The sequence below is a fragment of the Saccopteryx bilineata genome, chromosome 1 (genome assembly GCF_036850765.1).
Source record: "Saccopteryx bilineata isolate mSacBil1 chromosome 1, mSacBil1_pri_phased_curated, whole genome shotgun sequence".
Lineage (NCBI taxonomy): Eukaryota > Metazoa > Chordata > Mammalia > Chiroptera > Emballonuridae > Saccopteryx > Saccopteryx bilineata.
Genome location: NC_089490.1, coordinates 16,981,114 through 17,003,337, shown reverse-complemented (window position 1 = coordinate 17,003,337; position 22,224 = coordinate 16,981,114). Strand labels below are relative to the sequence as shown.

General features: G+C 58.0%; 1 protein-coding gene across 2 annotated transcripts in view; it reads left to right on the top strand.

The window, feature by feature from the left end:
• KCNK5 (potassium two pore domain channel subfamily K member 5) overlaps positions 1-20,530 on the top strand; it is a 39,129-nt gene extending 18,599 nt beyond the window's left edge. For both annotated transcript variants that reach the window (XM_066240755.1, XM_066240803.1), the window contains exons 2-5: positions 13,751-13,862; positions 15,286-15,452; positions 15,733-15,901; positions 17,851-20,530. In XM_066240755.1, the coding sequence (XP_066096852.1) occupies positions 13,751-13,862; positions 15,286-15,452; positions 15,733-15,901; positions 17,851-18,770 (1,368 nt within the window). In that variant the 3' untranslated portion in view covers positions 18,771-20,530. The remainder of the gene's footprint in view (positions 1-13,750; positions 13,863-15,285; positions 15,453-15,732; positions 15,902-17,850) is intronic.
• Positions 20,531-22,224: the final 1,694 nt, after the last annotated feature.

Sequence of the window (22,224 nt, the reverse complement as noted above, 5' to 3'; positions counted from 1 at the left end):
GGAAGGGTGGTTTGTGATAACCAGGCTGGGAGGTCACTTCATCGGAATAGAGAAACCCAGCTGGCCTCCGCTGCTGCCGGCCTGACACCACTGCCCGGTACCCCCTGGGCTTTTAATTTTTTAATTAGTGAAGAGGTTTACAGTTTAACCATCACGTCATCCTAAACAAGTTATAATAAATGGGTAGGTTTAATAACCCCTAATTATCAGAACTTCAGCCTTCAAGGATGGGCAGTTGACTTATTACCCAGAGCAGCCTGCCACAGGCGAGGGAGAAAGGATGGCAGGAAGGGGCAGGTGCGGAGACCCCTTTCTGAGGCCCTGAGTGGGGACAGTTTGCTGGTGCTCTACGGGGCAAGAGGTGGGAGGCCAGCCACCACCTCTGTAAGGTGTGAGTGAATTGAGATGGAACGAGTGTGGCAGGGGTCAGGCACAATTCTCCCCATGGAGGTGGGAGTCTGGGGTGTTGGTGGGGGGGCGTCCTGTCCACAGAACCCCCCAAGGTGGGCCAGGGACAGGGCTGGCAGCCACCAGGGAGCAGAGCCGTCTTCCTCCCCATTGCTGGGGAAGACCTGTGGCCTCACCGTGGCCTCTCACCTGCCCCCCCCTCCCCACCCGCCTCCTTCCTCTGAAATCCCCATGGTTCCAAAGTCTGCAGTGCAGCTGACTCACCGGGGCTGGCATCTCAGGTGGGGTAGGGTGAGAGGCCGGGCAAAGGCACTGAGGCAGAGCAACACCAAGCCATCAGCCTGGGCTGCCCGCACCTGCTAGGACTGCCCGCCTCGTCCAGGGGAGCCAGAACCCGTGCTAAACGCAACACGGCAACCACCTTTGTGCCCCGGAAGGGGTGATTGTGGAGGGCATACGTCTGGGAGACTCGGTCACTTATTTGGCAAATACTGAGCACCCACTGGTGCCAGGTTCTGTCCTGGGATGAGTGAAGTTTCTGCCCTCAGTGCTCAGTCTATTTGCCAGAGATAGAGGCCGGATAACAGGTACTCATGAGAATGTCATGTGGTGATAAGTACCGTCCCGAGCCCTGGCCTTCCAGAAGTTGGTAGCCAGGGAGGAGGGGATTGCTGTCGACGGCCAGCCCAGCTCTCTGGTCCGCAGCTGTGGAGGTGCCCTGCGCCGCGGCACAAAGCCTGGGGGCTGAGCTGGCCTCCCCAGCCCCCCAGTCCTCCCGCGTTCACTTTTCTGCCCAGCACCAAGCCTCGCATCGTTTCCAGCCCATTCGAGTCTTGGTAGCCCCACTTTGCAGGTGCAGAGAGTGAAGCTCAGAGACGGGGGAAGACATGCCCCCGTTGACCTTGCTGGTGGCTGGGAGAGCCGGGACTTGAACCCAGGCGTGTCAGCCCCAACGCCTCGGCCTTCCCCCCTCCACCCGGCGCTGCTGGCGCAGGGTCCCCGACGTGGTGTTTGTGAGATTTGGGGTGGGGCAGGCCATCCCGGCGGGGGTGCAGACCTGGGCTCTGGAGAGCAGGAAGCAGGCTGGCACCGGGCGGGGCAGCCGGCTGGTGATGAACCAGATCTCCCTCAGGCCCTCAGCCCAGATGGCGAAATGGCAAGTCAGCAGTTGCCGTGACCTCCTTTGTGGCCCGCTCAAGGGCTGTTTTTAGAAACTTTGAGTGGCTGGTGACATCCTGGGGTTGCTTCCTTCACCTGCAAGGTTGGGGGTAAATCTAAGGCATCTCCGGGCGTTGGGGGCGGGTGGCGTAAGCGTGCGCTCATCCTTGCATAATGTCGAGATTAGATCGTGGGTGTGACGGCTCAGCCCTTTCGGATCCCGGCATCACCGATCACCTGCGTCTAGCTGCTCCGCTTCGGTTGGTGTTTCCTAGCCTGGTCCCAGGCGCAAGGCTGGATGGTCTGGTTATTTGATAGGAAGGGCCCTCAACTGAGAGAGAAGGGGGGGCTCTTGGCTGGTTCTTCTCTGTACTTGGTCATCGGCTTGCTGTGTGACTTCTACCACGTCGCTCGCCCTCTCTGGTCAGTTTCCTCAGCTACAAAATGGGAATAGTGGTATCCATTCTGTCTGTCTCCCCTTAAGTCTCATGTGATTGGGGCCGGAGGAGGTTGTAGGCACGAAAGGTGCCTGGTGAATGTGAGGTTGGCGGGGAGGAGGGAGATGCTGACACGCCGTCTCCTTCGTCAGTTACAGAGGAGTGGAATGGGGCCCAGAGCGGTTTGCCGTCTTGCTTAGAAAGGGCACCAGTCAGAAGCCAAACCCTGTGCAGGGACCTCTCCTCCCTAATGACCCACACCCTTATGGGGAAGGAGGAAGGGGCTGCTCTGCCCACCTGATGTGCCCGAGGGGTCCTGGCTAAACAGTTTCCTGCCCTCACGTTGTTGACCCACTGGTTGGGAGCCACCTCTTGGCATCAGTGAAAGCAGAATGATGTCATCAGACACTCCTAGGATCTCGATTCTGGGGGCAGGGAAGGGACCTGGCCATGAACCCAGCCCCCAGGACACAGCCTCCCAGGCTGGGAAGAGACACCCGCCCCCCCAGCACAGGACTGGGACCAGGCAGTGGTGGTGAGTTGGGGTAGGGAAGCCACAGGCAGAAGAAGAAGGTCCCTCTTGTCATTTAAGTCTCTGGACCTCCTCCCACCCTCCCGGAGTCCTTCAGGAGATGATTCAGGGGTTTGAGAACGTAGCCCCAGAGAGCCATCCGGTGGGTCTGTGTTTGTGTCAAAGGGGACTCTTTCTTACCCCCAGGGTCAGCTCTCAGGCAGTGGTGCTGCGGGCCTGGGCCTGGGCCCGAGAGGTCCCCTGTGTCCCCGTGCAGAGTTCCAATCCAGCTCGTCCGCTGAGTCCTCCGGGCGCCTGAGCCTGCCTGCTGAGCCCCCGTCCTGCGCCCAGACCCCACCCGCCAGCCTTCGGGGCTGCTCTTTAGCCGAACCTGGCGGCCCTCACAGGTCAGCCAGTTCCGCGCAGCTCAGAGCTCGACTCTCACGGGATGGGGCGCCCAGCTGCCAGGGGGTTACCGGTCCAGCCTGAGAACAATGGGGGCAGGGTCACCTCCTTTGTTTTCATTGTCCCTCCTGAGTGAGGACAGGGCTCCCGGGCCTGAGAAAGTCGGAAACCCAGAGGTTTCTGCTGAAAGCATGCTCACCTCTGGCATGAGCTTGTCCCTGTGAGCGTGAGACCCTGGGCCCTGCGGAGGCTGCTGAGAGATGGCCCGGGAGGGCAGGCCAGGGGAAGCCCAGAGGCGGGGCGGACGGGAGGACAAGTGGACATCCATGACCTGTGCGCTGACTCCAGGGACTGGCCGGACTCGGGCTGGCCTCGGGCCTCCCCCTGACAAGGGAAGATGACGGTGTGTGTCTAGGACAGTGATTTTGAAATCGGCTGTGTATACATTATTAGTGTCACTAGATTCCAGTGGGTGGGACCCAGGCATGAGTGTTTTTCTAGGCTCTCTCAGGATATCTTGATGTGCCGTTCAAGAAGCCATAGTGGTGACCGTGACCCCTGTGGTGTGCGTCAGGGCGGGGATGGTGTCCCCATGTTCCCCCTCGCCTGATGAGGGTGCCAGGTTTCCGGGGTTGGGGGCAACAATATATCTTTCCTTCTGTTTTTTCTAATGAGTGAGACAAAGACAGACAGGAAGGGAGAGAGATGAGAAGCATCAACTCGTAGCTGCGGCACTTTAGTTGTTCATTGATTGCTTCTCATCTGTGCCTTGACCAGGGGTGGGGCTCCAGCACGGCCAGTGACTCCTTGCTCAAGCCAGCGACCTTGGGCTTCAAGTCAGTGACTTTGGGTTCAAACAGTGACCTTTGGGCTCAAGCTGGCAACCCCACTCTCCAGCTTGATGAGCCTGCACTCACCTGAGACCTCAGCACCCCAGGTCAGTGCTCTATCAACTGAGCCGCCACTGGTCAGTCTCTTTCTGCCTTCTAAAAGCGTTCTAATTAACCGGGTAGGAATTGGGGGCAAATCTGAACATTTAACGAAGTCCCCGTTGCGATAGCGGAGGTCTGTTCTCTGTGGAGACGGGTTGCCCTGGCCCTCGGGTCCCCGCACCTGCCCCTGCCCCACCCCCACCCCAGACACCCGCCCCTTCCCAGGGAGAGAGAGGGCCTGGGCGAGCTGCATCTGCAGCTGGCGCGGGTATCAGGGTGGCACCGTTGGGCCGTCGCCAGCACCCTGCTTATAAACCGGGCCTGCCTCTGAGCCGCACCCTGGTCACCTGGGCTGAGGGGGGAGGGCAGTGAATGCCGTGGATGCTTTCCCTCTGTCCTCAGATCCTCCCTCCTGCAGGGAGACGGGAGGCTGAGCCCGGGGCCCAGCCCGGCACCCACACTAAGGCAGCGGTCGGCCGCGCATCAGAACCGCCCCAGGAGCTTGTGGCCCGGGGCCCGGGTCCGGGCATCCTCCTAGCCGGAACTGAGAGCCGCTGCCCTAGTGGCCATGTGGGGTGTCTAAGGTCCCCAAGGCCTCGGTTTCCTCATCTGAAAACAGTCCCAGCACCCCTCCCTTGCCCCCCACAATTCGCCTTAAGAGAAAACTCGGGCAGTTGAGTCAGAGTAGAGAGCGAGGCAGTGGGGATAACTGAGGGCTTAGCTGACAGTTCAACCTCTAATTCGTCTCGGGAATGAGCTAGCAGGTGCTCACCTTCTCTGCAAGGTCCGATGGACCTGCCAGCCGCCCCCAAAGGATGGAGGGCCTGCCCGCCACCCCCTCAGAGGGAGGATGGCTGGATGGGGACCAACAGCCGTACCCACGAGCCCCTCAGCCCACTCCCCCTTCGCAAACTGCAGCAGGGTGTTGGGGCCCTGGGGTCCTCCCCCGGCACCGTTTATGTTTTCACGAATTCTTGGTGTTAAAGAATTTGGAAACCATCGTTTCAAATAAGCCCAAGTTGCAAAGAGTTGCATGAAAATTGCCTGTGATGGCTTTGCTAAACTCTCCACTTCTGTCTGTCCTGTTCAGATCTCCCCAAACCCACTCATGGTGGGGCCGCCACCCTACCCTGGGCCCCCGGCACTGAGGGGTTCTTTGTTAGAGACAAGAGAGACATGGGGACAGACTTGGACACAACACATAGCGCCAAGCCCACGGGCTGGGGAGGAGGTGCGGGTGGGCATTGGCTGCCTTGTGAGGCTGAGGCAGCCATCGGGGAGGTTAGGACCAGGGTTCAGAGAAGTCTGCATGGCCCCTGGGTCACCTGCAGAGCACAACGCGGTGACCGGTGCGTGGCCCTGTGTTCCCTGCAGCCTGCCGGCCCAATTGGCTATGCAGGGAACTGTCCCAGGTGGCCAGGAGCTCTGGGCGACGGAGGGCAGGAGAGATGGGCCTTGTGAGGGGTGGGGCAGGACATTTTAGGGGTGCTTCTGTCTCCCCGGCCTCTGCTGCCTCCAGGGAGAGCCATTTAACGTGCACACCCCTTTTCCACAGGCCGCTGGACTCCAGCAGTCCAGTGGCTCCAGAACACCTGGGGAACAACTCCTGAGCCTCAGTTTCTCTGGCCACCCAGGAATTTTTTTTTTTTTGGGTCCTCCTCCGTATTGGAGAAGTCGCCCAGTGGCCTGAGGAAGCAGACTGACCAGATTGAGGAAGGACAGCTTTGACTGCTAGACGGGGACAGTTGGGAAGAGGCGGCAGGTGCGAGGAAGTCTGGGGACAGTGTCCCTGTTCCCACCTACGCCTGCCCTCCAGTGCCGGGAAGTAAAGCCCTCTGATCTATCCTTGGGGGCCAGCAGTCCTTCCTTCGGGTCTCAGGTCCCTGCAGGGCCTGGCTTCCTGACAAGCACATACAATGGATCAGATCGTGGCTCTGACTGCTGGTACATTTACTCAGCGCTGACGATGTTTTGGGTACTTTCCATATGTTCAGAGTAGGTGTTAGTTTTGGCAGATGGCGAGACGGAGGCTGACAGGCTGTCATTTACCTAGAGACTGGGTGCCAGCCATCAAGAGACTCTAGCCTCACACCCAGGCCAGGCCCGCGTTTCCACGAGCCTCTGCCTGGAAGAGGTCACCGGTCTGCCTGTGCCAGAGGGCTGTGTCCCCCCTCCCCCATTCACTTTACTTTTTCTGTTCTCTCGGGGAGTTTCCGGAGAGAAGAGGCTTTCATTTCCTGCAGGAAGGATAGTCCCTCCTGTCACCGCGGCCACCCCAAGGATTCTCTCAGCCCGCTGCCTCTCGCTCTGCCCACTCGGACCCCTTCCCCACCCCCCAGCCTCCAGGACCTTTAGCCCCTGCCCTCCTGCCCTCTCTGCTCATACAGCCTGGTGAACAGTCCCCTCCCCTCCCCCCTGACAGCAGTTGGCTGCTGCTGGCTTCGGCAGCCCCTGCCTCCATCCCCAGACCCTGCCAGCCCCAGTCAGGCTGGGGTCGGACTCTACTTCCCATCTTCTTGCTGGGTAAAGGCTTCTTCCACCTTGTTGCTGGTGAATTAGTTGAACCCAACCCAGATGCTGGGAAAGTCTGAGAAGGAAGGACCTTACAAGATGAGTTACTTCAGGGCTAGAGAACAAACCCTCATTCGTGCAGATTAACTAACTCACTCACTCGTTTAACGAATAATTTATTGAGCACCTACTACGTGCCTGGCAGTGTTCTAGGCTCTGGGAAAAGAGTAGTGGAAAAGAAAGCAGAAAACAACCGTGCCCTTGTGGAGTGTACCTTCTAAGGGAGGCTCCCTTCCTGTGGACATGTCCCTTGCAATGGCCTGCAAGTTGTGCTCCAGAGACCTGGCTTCAGTCCTGGTAGCTCAAAAGCTCCCTTGTCCCTCCCTCCCCCACACCTGTCCAGCTCCAGCTCTGAATAGCAGCAGTGTGACCTTGGGCAAGGTACCTAGTTAGCCTCTGGGCCTCCTTTTCCTCATCAGTAAATGGGGCTACAGTAGTCATTCCCTCTCCCCCTTATTCACGGTTTCGCTTTCTGCAGTTTTACACCCACGGTCAACCACGGCCCAAAAATATTACATGGAAAATTCCAAAAATAAACAGTTCATAAATTGCGTGGCATTTTGAGCAGCATGATACAAGCCCACGTCATCCAGCTCTGTCCTGCCTGGAACATGAGTCATGCCCTGGTCCGGAGGATCCACGCTGTGTGATCCCCACCTGTTAGTCACTTAGTAGCCATTGAGGTCATCAGATAGACTGTCTTGTGTACGAGGTGCCTGTGCTCAACACCCTTACCTTAGTCCTTAGTGAATAATGGCCCCAGAGCTCAGGAGTGGTGATGCTGGCAGCTCAGTTCTGCCAAAGAGAAGCGGTACTGGGCTTCTTTTAAGTGAGAAAAGTGCCCGTGTAGGGAAAACAGGGTCGACTTAGGTTTTGGTGCCAGCCGTGGTTTCTGGCATCCACTGGGGGTCTTGGGACGTATTCACCTTGTATGAGGGGCTGCTGTATGTAGGACCTACGCTATAGGTTCTGGAGGTTTCCGCCAGCTGAGTTCCAGTGGTCTGGTCGGGGCCTGTCCTCTATAATTAAGTGAGCACTTATCACGAGTACTCAAATAACAGCTGTTTTATAATCTGTGATAGGAGCATTAATAAGCCATGCCCCACCCACCTCAGCAGGTGGCCGGGAGGGCTAGGTGAGAGGAACCATAAAGGTTCTTCCTGGGCTGCCAAGCCCCGTACACGGGGCAAGGAGCGTTACTTCACCTTCCAAGCCAGGGGGACCAAGCGAGCTTAGACGGATCGGGCTAAGGATGCAGGCAGCCCGGGACAGTGAGGGACGGTGGGCGCGCACACCGCCAACAGTCCGTGGGCAGTGGAGGCCAGCATCGAGGGGGCTGGGGGCTGCCCGCCCAGCAGGAAGGGGCTCTGAGGCCTGGGTAGCGCCTGCTGTGTGTGACGGCCGGGCTGCCGCGGGCACTGGAGGCAGGATGGGAGTAGCCCATGGGTGCCAGACAGGCTGCCAGCCTTCTGTCGGTTTCCGCCACCCTGCTCGGTGACCGGAAAGGCCCCACCTCAGCCCCGGCTGCCCTGCCCGAAGGTGGGCACTGTCTCCCGATCCCTGCGTGTGCCTCCTCCGGCCCTGCCCGCGTGGCCCGTTGAATCTCTCTCTCCGGGGAGAGGGGACGCGCAGCGGCCTCCGCGTGGGAAACCCTGGGCCCCGGGGATGCGATGTGGCCCGGGAACCCGGAATTCACAGACAGTGAGAGATCCCAGGAGGGTGGGGTGAGGGCCGCTGGGTGGCCGGAGCCAAAGGCCCGGGCACGCATCTCACTCGCCTCCTGGAGGGCTGGCTGGAAACGCTAAGCTCAGTCACTGGACCGACTGGTTCTAGCGCAGTGTTTTCTCAGCTGGCGCGGAGGGGTGGAAGTAGGCCCGGCCGGCCTCCGTCCTGTGCCCTGGGGGAAGTGGGTAGGCTCGCAGTGTCCTGGGCCAGCTCGGGCCCAGACGGGCAGGGCTCTCCTCCCGGCTTCATTGCTCCGAGCAAGCACCCTGACCTTCGGCTACTTACTTCACCTCCGAGCCTTAAAACCCTCATTTGTAAAGTGGAAAAAAAAAAAAAATGATGGTTTTGTCGCAGCAGGATTCAGTTCTCATGAAACAAGCTAAAGGCTTGTGAAGTTTGCTTTAGCACCTAACATTTGTCGCATAGGAAGCCCCCCATCAATTATAGCTGCTTTATTAGGAGGGTGACGGAGGCCACGGGGAGCCCTGTTCCGTCCCCAAACAAGAGCCGGGCCTGGCAGTGTGCAGGGTCTCCCCCTCGTCACTCTCCCAGGTTCTGTGGAAAAGGAAAATATTGTCTTGTGTGCATTTGGGAGCCAAGTTAAAGAATCCCGCCAGTGAGCAGGGGCCACCTCCTCCCGCGAAAGCTGTTTCCCTAACCCTGCAGGGACAGGACGCCGAGTCTAACTGGATGTTAGCCTGCCCACCCCCCCACACCCCTCTCCCTAACCCAGGGATGACCTCGGCCTGGGCCAGCCCCTCTGCTCTGGGAGACCTCTCCTCCACAGCCTGCGTGACCCTGACCTGACCGTCCCCAGTGTGGCATCCTGACCAGGGCCACAGTGCCGCGTGGTAGGAACACAGAACAGGCACCCCAGCTCCCACTGGGGCCTCTGCTCCCAGGCCTAGCTGTTCTCCCCCGCCGGTGACGCCCGGTGGAGTCGCAGGAGGAGCCTGGAGGGTTAGCGACACCAAAGCCCAGAGGGTGTCTGACATACGGCACTCGGAGCCAGGCTGGTTCTCGGGACCCATAGGCAGAGTGGGGACGACCACAGCTGTGCTGGGGGCGCTGGGCACGCGGGGGCAGACAGAGCAGCGGAGGGAGGGAGGTGGGAACTGTGCTGACTGGCACCCAGCAGCCCAGAACCCACCCCGATCCTGCCACTTAGCCTGTCAGCCTCTGTTTCCCCACTAACCAGCAGGCGGGAGTCCTGCCACTGGCTTGTTCTGAGGGTCAGTGGTGCTTCTCACCCTGGGGGTGTGAGGCCTTCCAGAATGCCCCTTGTGCCTGTCCCTCTCTGGGTGACCATGAGGGACAACGGAGATCACGTATCAGTGGCTCCCTGATAACCTAGGGCCAGAGGCGGAGGCTGTGCCCCACAGGGCACCCTGTCTCAGGGCAAAGGGCAGGAAACCCCGCTTCTCAGCCGCAAAGCCCCCAACGGCAACGCCCTCTTTGGTCGCCTGTTCTGCCAGCTCTTACGCTTGATGCCTCCTTAGCACTTACTAAGTGACTCCCCAGCCACCGCTCACCGGTGGCAGCCAGTTCTCTCAGTGGGAGCGGTGTCGGCATGGTGGGTGGGCTGTCCTGTGACTGGCAGGGCATTTCGCCTCTCTGGTCCCTGCCCACTTGATGTCAGCAGCACCCCCACCACCCCTGGGAGGTATTTCATCTCTGCGCCGCGTTATCCCTGGTGCCCGAATGGTGCCCAGCACAATGCTCCCCGCACCAGGCTGCATATCTAACATTACCAGAGTGTACCAGCACCCCCCCACCCCCCACCCCACCGCCCAGCTGAGGACCCCTGCTCTAGCCACACCTTCGCCATCTCTGATGTACGGGACTCACCCTTGGTCCCAGGGGTCCCCAAACTTTTTACACAGGGGACCAGTTCACTGTCCCTCAGACCATTGGAGGGCCACCACATACAGTGCTGCTCTCACTGACCACCAATGAAAGAGGTGCCCCTTCTGGAAGTGTGGTGGGGGGCCGGATAAATGGCCTCAGGGGGCCACATGTGGCCCGCGGGCCCTAGTTTGGGGAAGCCTGGCCCTAGACCCTTTGTTATTGGAAATGGACAACTGCCAGGGGCAGTCTCTTCTGAGTTAGCTAAGAAAGCGCCCCCTCCTCCCTCTAAGACCTTGGCCTGTTGGTGGACACGTTGGTTAGTTACCATATCCTGTGAAGTCACCCAGAATGGGGCAGAGTGCCCACTGCCCGCTGTGTGGCCTGACCTCGAGAGAACCATGGGCCCATTACCCCCAGCCCTGCAGAACAGGTAATGTGTGGACGTGGCCTGAGATATATTTACCTTTCTCTGGGCGGCGACCCTAGTGTTCACTGGTTTGTGCTCGGCTGGAAACCAAGGACTTTCCTCTCTGGTCCTATATCGGTCTTTTCCAACCCAAAGTGTAAGACACGAAAATTTTAAAAAGACATTCATATCTTGTCAGTTTGGGCTCAGGTTTCAAGTACAGATGGTTTTGAGTCCTCAGCTGCCATTGCCGCGTGTGGGTCAGCCATCGTCCCATCCCAGCCTTGTCCCCGGCATTGCGTCCTTTGCAGATGAGACTGGCCGACCACCTCTGTCCTTGGTGTGTTGGTGATTAAAATGTTGACGAGGCCAGGCCTTTGGCCTGATCATGGAGACCACAGGCCAAGTTGATAATGATCAATACGTCTTGGGGTTGTTTCCCTGCCTTCAAATGGACCCAAATTAATCCCAGCTCTTTACCACCACCCCACCCCATCCCCGCTTTCTCTGTTTTGTCCACATGAATGTCTTTAAACCCATGCCTTCAGCTGCCTCGCGAAATCTAGATCTACTGCATTCCACCCAACTTCAAAGCATCGCAACCCCTTTGGAGCTGCGGAGATGCACTTAGCTGAGCGTGACCCGTTCCTTCATTGTTGGTGACCCTGTGTTCTTGGTGACCCCGTGTTCTTGGTGACCCCGTGTTCTAGGTGACCCGTTCCTTTGCTCTTGGTGACCCCGTGCCCGCTCCAGGGCCCTTCACTTCCTCTCCGGGTCTCCAGAACGTTCTGCCACGGCGAAGTCTGCAGCAGTTCATGTTGGAGTTTCCAGGATCCACCCCTTTTTGTTGTTGTTGTTTGTAAAAGAATAGAGGCAGCTGGTCTCCCGAAATCTTTTTCTGTTCCCGGCGATTCCACGGGGACGACCAGAGGTGGCAGGTCAGGCGCGTCCTTCCCTGGTCAGCGGGACGGTTCCCGCCAGAAGGTGTCCCTGTGTGCCCTTTCCATCTCTGGAAGTTCACCGTGCCCTCCCCGCTCCCCTCTGAGACGGATGTCTGAGGGGTTCTGCGCTCTCTGCCATCTGCTGGACATGAGGGCACAGCCTCATTCTCCGGCTTCCTCAATGTCCTTTTTCAGGGAAACTTTGGGTGGGCCTTCATGTCTCAGCTCTCCTGTTGGCCCGTTCATATCGAAATGTCCCGGTGTTGTCACACGCACGTGGCCTGGCCAGCTTGACGGCCAGCTCTCTGCGGGCAGGGCTGACGGCACGGCAGCCTCTCCACGTGGCTGCCCCACGGCCTGCCAGGATACACTCTGCACATGCCGCGGGGGGGGGGGGGGGGGGCAAGCAGCAAGCGAGGTAGTGTGATGGCCTGTCAGGCAAGCATGGCATCATGGGAAATTCTTTATAGCATCTGCAGATGCACGTACACGGACTTGCAGCTCCTGCTGCAGACTGCGCCTTCCTTCAGAGCAAGCTGCCCCTTCCCCGTCTCCCACCAAATGTCAGTCATGCCGCGGCGGGTTAAAGCTATGGCTTTTCTGTCTCCCTCGCTTCCATCCCTTTCTGTCTCCCACCAGCCCTAGGCTTGACTTTTATAGGGACTATGGCTGAACTCCCGGCATGTGGACTGGGTGGGGCATCCTGGGACCCCCTCCCTCCTTGGGGGCAGAACTGGAGCCCCAGACTCGGAGCAGATCCTGGCCCTGTGAGCTGCCCTCTGGGGTCCAGCCTCCGGCATGGCATCAGAGATTACGGTCCAGGGGGCAGAACGGAAGGATGGGCCAAGGGCAGGGTCTGGTCAGGTGGAAACAGGTTGGGCAGCTCTCAGTGCTCCTGGAACAGAGAAGGCCTCCCCCAGGAGCTTCTCCCTGGACTTCCCCAGGCGACCTCCCCGCCCCGCCCCGCCCACAGCCCACAGTTGCTGGGAGCTCTCTGGGGACTGCCAGCACCATATTGAGTCACCCAGAAATGTATACACTAATGATCTGTCCTGTCCCAGATGTTGAAACTGCTCGGCCCAGAGCTGAGATAAAGGGCTCCAGAGAAGGCGTGGGGGAGGGCAGGAGCCCATAGGGGGAGAGGATGGAGACCCAGACACAGGGCAAAGGGGACCTTGGAGGGCAGATCCCCGAGGATGCTGAGCCCAAGAGGAAACCTTGGCAGGTGTCCTGACAGTGGGGGTGGAGGGTGTGGAAGGGTCCCTGGCGGGCCAGCCCTGCAGGAGAACACTCCTCTGTGGAGAGCTGGGAACGGCATGCGGGCCCTCCTGTGTGTGTGCCGCCGTCACACCTGTCCTCTCAAAGAGGCCGAGCCATCTGCTGCAGTGGTTCTCAAAGTGTGGTCCCTGGACCCGTAGCTTCAGCATCACCTGGGAACTTGTCAGGAAGGGAAGTTCTTGGCCCCCTTCCCAGACCTCCCGAACCAGAGGCTCTGGATTGACAAGCTCTCTGGCTGATTCTGGTGCATGTGAGTAAGTTTGGGAAGCACTGGCTCGGGTAGAGGGGCGACTTGGGAGCAGACTGCCTGGGTTCGTTCAGATGGTACGCAACGTACAAGGGCTGGACTTGCGACTCTTTGACTCGATGGTGATGTGAAAGCAATAATGCATTCAGTAGAAACTGTACTTGGAATTTTGAATTTTGAGCCTTCCCGGGGCTAGTGATAGACGGCACAGTCCTCTCGCGACGCTGGGCGGCAGCCGCGAGCCGCACGCCCCAGCCGGCCCCATGGCCACAAGGGCCAACCACCAACTCTGCAGTGCCCAGTGCTGCCGGTGCTGCTTGTGCTGTGTTCTGAGCACGTTTCAGGTGGGCTAGGCTAAGCTGTGATGTTCGGTAGGTTAGGTGCGTGAAATGCATTTGTCAAAAAGATTTTATTTGTTGATTTCAGAAAGAGGAGAGAGAAAAAGAGCCAGATGGGAGGGTAGGGGGGAGAACAAGAAGCATCAACTCACAGTTGCTTCCCGTGTGTGCTTTGATCGGGCAAGCCTGAGGCTTTGAACCGGCGACCTCAGCATTCCAGGTTGAGGCCCTATCCACTAGGCCACCACAGGTCAGGCTAAGTGCATTTTTTGACTTGCGAACTTACAGTGGGCTTATTGGGACGCAAGCCCATCATAAGCTGAGGAGCAGCTGTACTTAATAGCTAGCTGTGTGACCTTGGACAAATTGCTTAACCTCTCTGATCCTCTATAAAACGTTTCATCATCTATAAAATGGAGACAATAATGTCCCTTGTTATTGTAATGATTAAATGAGAATGTTTACAAGGAATTGAACACAGTACCGTCACTTAGAAAGCATTTGTTGGTTTGGCCTCCTTTGACCTTCACTGTCCCCCTTTGTAGGTAGTATCTGATGCCGCAGGACAGGGCGTGGCCATCACAGGGAACCAGACCTTCAACAACTGGAACTGGCCCAATGCAATGATTTTTGCAGCCACCGTCATCACTACCATCGGTGAGTCTTCTGGGACCTTGGGGATGCCCACTTCCATGCCCTCGCTCCCCAGAACCTTGGAGGAGTGCAGTTCTGGTCCCACGGCCTTGTCCAGCTAAACTCGTGTCAGCTGCAGCCTGTCCTTCTGAGACTTTTCCTGGGGGGAGTTGTCAATCCTTGGGGACTGGCCATGCCTGGGAGACTGTGTTCAGGAGTCCCGACCTGGGCTCTCAAACCAGAAACGACACGGCCTGGCAGTCGGAGCCATGCAGGAGGGGGTTGAGCAGGTAGGTTGCTCACTGTGCAGGCCAAGCCCCTGCCTGCTCGCCCGGCTGGGTGTCTGTCCTGGTTATCTACGGATGGCTGCATAGCCGGCCACCCCAGAGGACAGTAACTAAAAGCATAACTTCTCATCTTGCGCCGTCCTGGGAGTTGACCGGTCACGACTGGTCGGTTCTTGCTTGAGGCCTCTCCGGCAGTGGTCGTCGGGGTGGCTGGCGCCAGGCTTGTCTGAAAGCCTCACTGGCGGACATTCCCTGAGTCTTCTTCCATCACAAGTGGTGATCAATGCTGGCTGAGGGCTGGGAGCACAGCTGGGGGCGAAAACACAGAGGTGCGGTCATCTCACAGTGTGGCATCTGGATTCCGGGAGGGACGGTCCCCAAGGGATCAGAGGGAGAAGCGGCAGTGTTCTTAGACTGAGCCTGTCCATTGTCACCGGTCAAGCACGTCACTCAATCCCAGGTTCAGAGGGAGGGCAGTTAGACACCAAGTTGACGTGAGCAGCCGCAGGGTCGCATAAGGCTGGATGGAATAAAGAGTGCCGGCTTTGGGGACCATCTAGGGGTGTCTTCCAGAGATGACAGTGGAGGCTGTCTGCCGGCCAGTCACGGGGCCCTCAGGCAGACGGCAGAGGCACAGCCCGTGTTATCGTGATTGCCCGGAAGCGATCATGATCATAGGGTGATCAAGGGAATGTATTTCCTAAGGAGATATATTATATTGCTCTAACACAGGGGTCGGGAACCTATGGCTCGCAAGCCAGATGTGGCTCTTTTGATGGCTGCATTTGGCTCACAGACGAATCTTTAATAAAAAAATAATAATAATGAAAAATAAAATAAATAATAATGTTAAAAATATAAAACATTCTCATGTGTTACAATCCATTCATTTCCTACCGCTCATGTTCATTCCTACCAATCACAGCTGTCCTCCGGGACAACACCAAATTTTTATTGGATAATGCATAATGTACACGGGTCGTTGTGTGGCTCTCACGGAATTACATTTTAAAATATGTGGCGTTCATGGCTCTCTCAGCCAAAAAGGTTCCCGACCCCTGGTCTAACATCAAGTGATCTGAGGGCAGGGGCCACTCTGAGCCTGGCTCCGTGCCCCCCGCTATGGTTCTGTTCTTAACTCGACTTCTCTTCTTCCTCAGGCTATGGCAATGTAGCCCCCAAGACCCCCGCTGGGCGGCTCTTCTGTGTCTTCTATGGTCTCTTCGGGGTGCCACTCTGCCTGACGTGGATCAGCGCCCTGGGCAAGTTCTTCGGAGGACGAGCAAAGCGGCTGGGCCAGTTCCTCACCAAGAGAGGCGTGAGCCTGGTGTGTCCCCAACCCCGGGTGTTGGGCAGAGATGGGGGAGCCTGGCAGGAGGTGGGGCCGGGTGGGAAAGATCCAAGAACTGGACAGAGGTGTTAGATGGCTGTTTCAGAACCCCCTGCCCTCCTGACTTGGGCTAGGAACCCAGGGCGGTGAGCCTCCTCCCGGGTGTGGTGCCCACTGACCTTCCCTCTGGCCGCACCCCTGGCCCTCGAATGTCTGTGCTGGGATCCCCTGCTCTCTGCCGTTGTCTGACCTGGTCTCCCCACCGCCATCCTATCAGCGGAAGGCGCAGATCACGTGCACGGCCATCTTCATCGTGTGGGGCGTCCTGGTCCACCTGGTGATCCCGCCCTTCGTGTTCATGGTGACCGAGGACTGGAACTACATCGAGGGCCTCTACTACTCCTTCATCACCATCTCCACCATCGGCTTCGGCGACTTCGTGGCCGGTGAGTCCTGCCCTCCCCCGTGGCCTCTGCCTCCCCGCCACGTCTTTCTCTGCTTCTCCAGTCCCAGTTGGTGACCTGCATTGGGAGCCTGAGGGGGCATTTGTGCCCTGGGCACTGCCTCACCCAGGTGGCAGCGGGGACCCCACCTCACCCTGCCAGTTGCAAGAGGAGCCGAGGCTCCTTTCCTGGGGCGTGGCTTTCTCCCCCCCCCCCCCCATCCTCTCTCCGGGATCAGCGAGTGATCTCTTCCCAGCAGGCTGGGGACTGGACCGGGAGAGGCACCGGTGTGCCCACCTCCTGCTCTGAGGTGCACTAGGAACAGGGTGGGGCCTTACACCTGCGGAGTTTGCGCCGGTGCCCAGAGAGCCCCTGAGCTGAGACCCCGCCCCGCCACAGAGCTGCCTTCCTTCACGAGAGCTGAGGAGCTGCCCCGGAGGCTTGGCTCAGAAGCCCGAAACTTTGCTCTGACCACAGTCAGCTTAAACAGAAGAGAGGCCTTCTCCCAAGCTGCCAGGGCCAGGACACTCCCCCCCCCCTATGTAATCCAGGCAGGAGGAGAGGTTCTGTGGCCCCTTTGTCTGTCCGGTCACTCGGTCACTCTCCTGCTTGTGCCTGGGGCCTGCACAGCCTCCTGGTCCTTAACCGTCTTGACACCCCGTTTGGCCACACTGACCCACTGTTTGTTCCCTGGGGCCTCTGGTCTCCCCCTCCCCCTTCCCAGGGGGCAAAGGCAGGTCACTGCCCTTCTGCCCCATTGTAAGTGGACACTCGGAATGTTGGGAGGGGGCGGCTGGGCCAGGGCAGGAACAAGAGAGGCCTGAACACTCCACTGACCTGGCCAAGCTGGGCCTGTGTTTTGGGAGATAAATTTAGACGGAGGCACAAGCCTGCCTTTGTGTGGCCGTCGGGGCCCCAGGCAGGCAGAGAGGAGCCTTTGTATGGAGAAGCGTAGAGGGTGCTTATAACCCGTCCTTTCTCAGCCCAACGAGATGCTAAACCTCTGCCTCGGTGCCCCTAAAAACTGTAAAACTGGTCCAAAACGAAACAAAAATCCTGAAGGAACAGCTCCCGCCCCCAGGTGTGGAAAAGTCCAGTGAGTTCCTGGTCCTCGGTGCTGAGGAGAGGGCCCGGCTGCACGAGCGTGTGCCTGGTTGTCGGCATAACCCCCGATGCCCAAGACCCGGAATAAGATGAGCAGCGCCTCCCGTCTGCGGGGGACACACAGCCCCTGCCTTCGGGGACCCTCTAGTCCCTGCCCCGAGGGAGCCGCACTCCGGAGGAAGCCCCTTTTTTAGGCTCAGAAGATGGCAGGAGAAGCACAGGAGACATAATGTTACAATCAACACGCCCCAGGAGGTGGAAACTTACACAAACCCCAGATAATCCTGGAGTGTAAAACGTGTGGGATAACCTGGGAGGGCTCCCTGGAGCAGGTGTCAGCAGCCTGGCCGTGGGAGGGCAGGCCTCCTGGACCCTTTCTTATTGCAGCCCCTCCTGTGTTTTTTCTTTTCTTATTTTTTTGTTTATTTTTGTTTTTGTTTTTGTGACAGAGACAGAGAGAGGGACAGATAGGGACAGACAGGAAGGGAGAGAGATGAGAAGCATCAATTGTTCGTTGAGGCACCTTAGTTGTTCATTAATTGATTTCTCTTATGTGCCTTGACCCGGGGCTACAGCAGACCCAGTGACCCCTTGCTCCAGTGACCTTGGGCTGGTGAGCCCTGCCCACACCAGATGAGCCCAAGCTCAAGCCGGCGACCTCGGGGTTTCGAACCTGGATCCTCCGCGTCCCAGTCCGACGCTCTATCCACTGCGCCACCACCTGGTCGGGCTCCCCTCCTGTGTTTTGGTGCCGTTCCCACTCCCAGGTGGTGGTCTTGGCCTTTGAGTGTTTGCGGGTCCCGCTGCGACCCTCTCCTGACCCTCTGGGCTTCCGGTTCTGTCCTCAGGTGTGAACCCCAGCGCCAACTACCACGCCCTGTACCGCTACTTCGTGGAGCTCTGGATCTACCTGGGGCTGGCCTGGCTGTCCCTGTTTGTCAACTGGAAGGTGAGCATGTTCGTGGAGGTACACAAGGCCATTAAGAAGCGGCGGCGGCGGCGGAAGGAGTCCTTCGAGAGCTCCCCGCACTCCAGGAAGGCGCTGCAGATGGCGGGGGGCCCAGCGTCCAAGGACGTCAACATCTTCAGCTTTCTGTCCAAAAAGGAGGAGACCTACAATGACCTCATCAAGCAGATTGGGAAGAAGGCCATGAAGACGAGCGGGGGTGGGGACAGGGTCCCGGGGATGGGGCCTGGGCCTGGACCCGGACCCGGACCTGGACCCGGACCTGGACCCGGACTGGGACTGGGACCAGGGCCGGGGCCTCAGGGGGGCGTCCCTGCCTCCCTGGCGCCCCTGGTGTTCTACTCTAAGAACCGGGTGCCCAGCTTGGAAGAGGTGTCTCAGACGCTGAGGAGCAAGGGCCACGTGGCGCGGCCCCCCGGTGAGGAGGCTGAGACGGGGTCCCCCCAGGGTGGCTCCCCCGCCTCCGAGGTGTTCACTAACCAGCTGGACCGCATCAGCGAGGAGGGCGAGCCGTGGGACGCCCCGGACTACCACCCGCTCATCTTCCAGAACGCCAACATCACCTTTGCGAACGAGGAGACCGGCCTCCTGGACGAGGAGGCGTCCAAGTCCTCGCTGGAGGACAACCTGGCCGGGGAGGAGCGGCCCCCGGAAGAGGCCGAGGCCCAGGCGACCCTCGGCTTGGGCGAGCTGCCCTCGTCCGACGAGTCCACCTTCACCAGCACCGAGTCGGAGCTCTCCGTGCCTTACGAACAGCTCATGAACGAGTACAACAAGGCGAACGGCCCCCGGGGCACGTGAGGGGGGGGCCGGCTCCCCACTCCACCTTGGACGGCTTCTGTTACCCTCATCCTGGGGCGTCCTGCTGTGCCCGGGACCCCCTGGAACTAGGAGTGGGGCGCTGAGGGCCTTCCTCACCTTCTATCCCCTCCAGCTAGATGCTACCCGTTGAGCATGGCGCCTGCCCAGGACAGGGCCTCTGTTCTCCGGCTGAGCCGGCGCCCTGGCCCCGGGAGGCGTCTGTCCCGAGCACAGCTGGTTGACTTGATGGTTCAAGGACACGGGTGGGCCAGCGGGACGGACCCCGAAGAGGCCTGCACTGCGTGGGTCTGCGCCCCATCCTGCGGTTCAGAATGTCACACGGTTCTCTTAGTTCGGGGTCTCGGCCACTGGAGCGTCCAACATGAGTGAGCTTCTGTGTGCCGGGCGCCGAGCTAGGTGTTTTGGAGAGAGGGAGCGCCCGGCCTTTGCCGGAGGTCTAGCTGTGGTGTGGGCGCTGGGCCCTTCGTGCCTCAGCAGGAGCAGGGCCCTGCCTGGGGCAAGGGTTCAACCACCCCCTCTGGTCTGCCCGACTGGCCCCTCCTGCAAACCTCAGTAGGGGAAGGGCCGCCTGGGGAAAGGGAGGGAGCAGATAAGGCGGTTACTGCAATGGTCCCGATAAGGAGCCAGTCCTGGGTCCCAAGCCCCAAGCATGCCCCAGCTCCTAGAGCCTTGTTGATTTACTGGGACACCCTGTGGCTAAGTGATGGTAGATGCGGGCTTTCTGCCTCCCGGGTGGTGGGAGGAAGGGAAGGGGGCAGGTCGTGGCCGGTGACCAGGGAGCCACAGCGCCAGCTCAGCTCTGACACCCCCCCACCCCCCCCACCCCATCTCCCTCTGCCCAGGGCCAGGACCTCACTGCTCCCCAGTCTGCGCTTAGCTCTCACAAGTGGGAATGGCCAGATATGTGAACCAAGCTCCTCCCTCTAGCCTGTGTGTGTGTGTGTGTGTGTGTATGTGTGTGTGTGTGTAAGAGAGGAAAGGATCTGTGATGGGGGGAGGGCAAAGATAATGTGAAACTGAACAGACTGTTTCCGGGAAGGGGCTGCAGACTGTTTCCAGGAAGGCGCTGGTTGAGTTCTTAGGTTCTCTTCCCCGTGCATGTTTTGTTATTGTTTTAAAATAAACTGTTTTATACACCCGGCACCTGTTGGCTTTAGAGCCAAAGTGGCGCGAAGGAGCAGGAGCAGGGTCCCAAGGATTGGGGTGTTCGGTGTTCATTCTCTTACCCCGCCACTCAGCTGGGCCTTTCTTGGTGACCTCCGCCAAGGTCTGGATGTCGAGAGTCCCCACACCGAGTGTGGGAGGGGACGCTGATCCGCAGGTGAACAGAGTCGGGGAGGGTTACCCGTCACAGGTGACGGATACTGGGCGGGAGGTGAGTGATCACTCTCGACCCCAACACCCTCTCTGCTTCTCAGCCCCCTCCCCGTTACTGGGGGGCCAGACCGGGCCAGAACCCACCCACTCCCCTGCATGTGAAGACGGCGACAGGCGTGAGCATCCACACCCGCACCCACTGAAACTGAGGGATATGGTGGACAGTGGAGTGAGAAAGAGTGGCCTCCCACTACTCTGTAAAATGTTTTGATCATATGCTCATCTTCCTGTCCTCGCCCCCCTCCTCCCCGCTGGGTGTCACTGGCTGTCCCGGAAGTGCACACACTGTATGTGCATACGGACCATGATGTCAAATGTAATTTATTTTAACATTTTTACAATAAAACCTGAGATGGACAGGCCAGCCTGGTGTGTGCTGTGTGGGGGTGGGGGTGGGGGTGGGGGTGGGAGGGGGAGGTTGGGTAGGGGACAAGGGGGTGGGGGCCGTCGGGGAGGGCTGAGGACAGCCTCGGGGTGGTCTGAAAGGAGAAAAACAGTGGAAAGTGAGACTCTGGGGGAAGGGCAGGCTTCCTAATTGAGGCGGGCAGAACAGGCTTCCCGGAGGAGGTGGCAGTTAACAGGTCTGAATGAGGATGGGGAAGGACCACCACAGAAGGGGTTCCAGAACCAGGAAGGCGAGTTGGGAACGAAGGGGTAGAGGTGGGGGTGCCAACAGCAAACCCGTGATACCAGTCTGCCCAGCACCGTGCTGCGTGCTCTAACTCCGTGATATGTGAAGGAACCCGTCTGATCTTGCAACAGCTCTGCGAGGCTGGTATGCCATCCCTGTTTCTTAGGCAGGTGAGGAGACAGGCCCCAAGAGGTGACTTGTGCAAGACCTCAACACCCAGGTGGGGAGGCTGGATTCAAACCCACGCAGCCCCGCTCAGGTTGGTTGAGCTTGGAGCCTTCTGTGACAGTGCCAGGGCTTCCTTCCCGGGGCCACACCGCACAGGACAGTCAAAATTTTGAGTCTGTTGGGGAAAATGAGGAGTTCTGTGACTTCCGGAGTGAACCACATTCTTTATGAGGGTATAGATGTATTTACAAACGATCATTGTCTAAAATACCAACCCATTCTGTATCATCTCAAGCAAGACAAAAGAAAAAATAAACAAATGGGACTACATCAAACTTAAAAAGTTTTTTGCACAGCAAAGGAAACCTTCAACAAAATTGGAAAAACAACCCACTGAATGGGAGAACATATTTGCAGCTATATCTGACAAGGGCTTGCTATTCAAAATTTATAAGACCCTTATAAAACTCAACACCAAAAATGCACAAACAATCCAATTAAAAAGTGGGCAAAGGACCTGAATAGACAGACACTTCTCTTAAGAGGGCGTACAGATGGCCAACAAACATGAGAAGATGATCAATGTCACTAATCAGAGAAATGCACATGAAAACCACAGTGAGATATCAGCTCATATTTGTCAGAATAGCTATCACCAATAAATCAACAAACAAGTGTTGGCAGAGATAGGGAGAGAGCAGAACCCTCCTGCACTGTTGGTGGGAATGCAGACTGGTGCAGCCACTGTGGAAAGCAGTAGTATAGAGTTACCTCAAAAAATTAAAAACGGAACTGCCTTATGACCCAGCAATTCTGCTTCTGGGAATATGTCCTAAGAATCCCAAAACACTGATTAGAAAGGATATGTGCACTCCCATGTTCAATTACAACAGCCAACATTTGGAAATGGCCCGAGTGCCCATCAGTAGATGAGTAAATAAAAACGCTGTGGTACATTTACTCAGTGGAACACTACTCGTCTTTAAAAAAAAAAAAATGAAGGAAATCTTACCGTTTGCAACAGCATGGATGGCCCTGGAGAGCATTATGCTGAGAGAACTAAGTCAGAGAAAGACAAGTGCCGTATGATTTCACTCACATGTGGAAACTAATGAACAAAATAAACTAACAAACAAAATAGAAACAGACCCACAGATACAGAGAACAGACTGACAGCTGTCAGAAGGGAAGGGGTTTGGAGGCTAGGTGAGAAAGGTGGTGAGATTAAGCAAAGAGAAAGAACTAGACACAGACAGC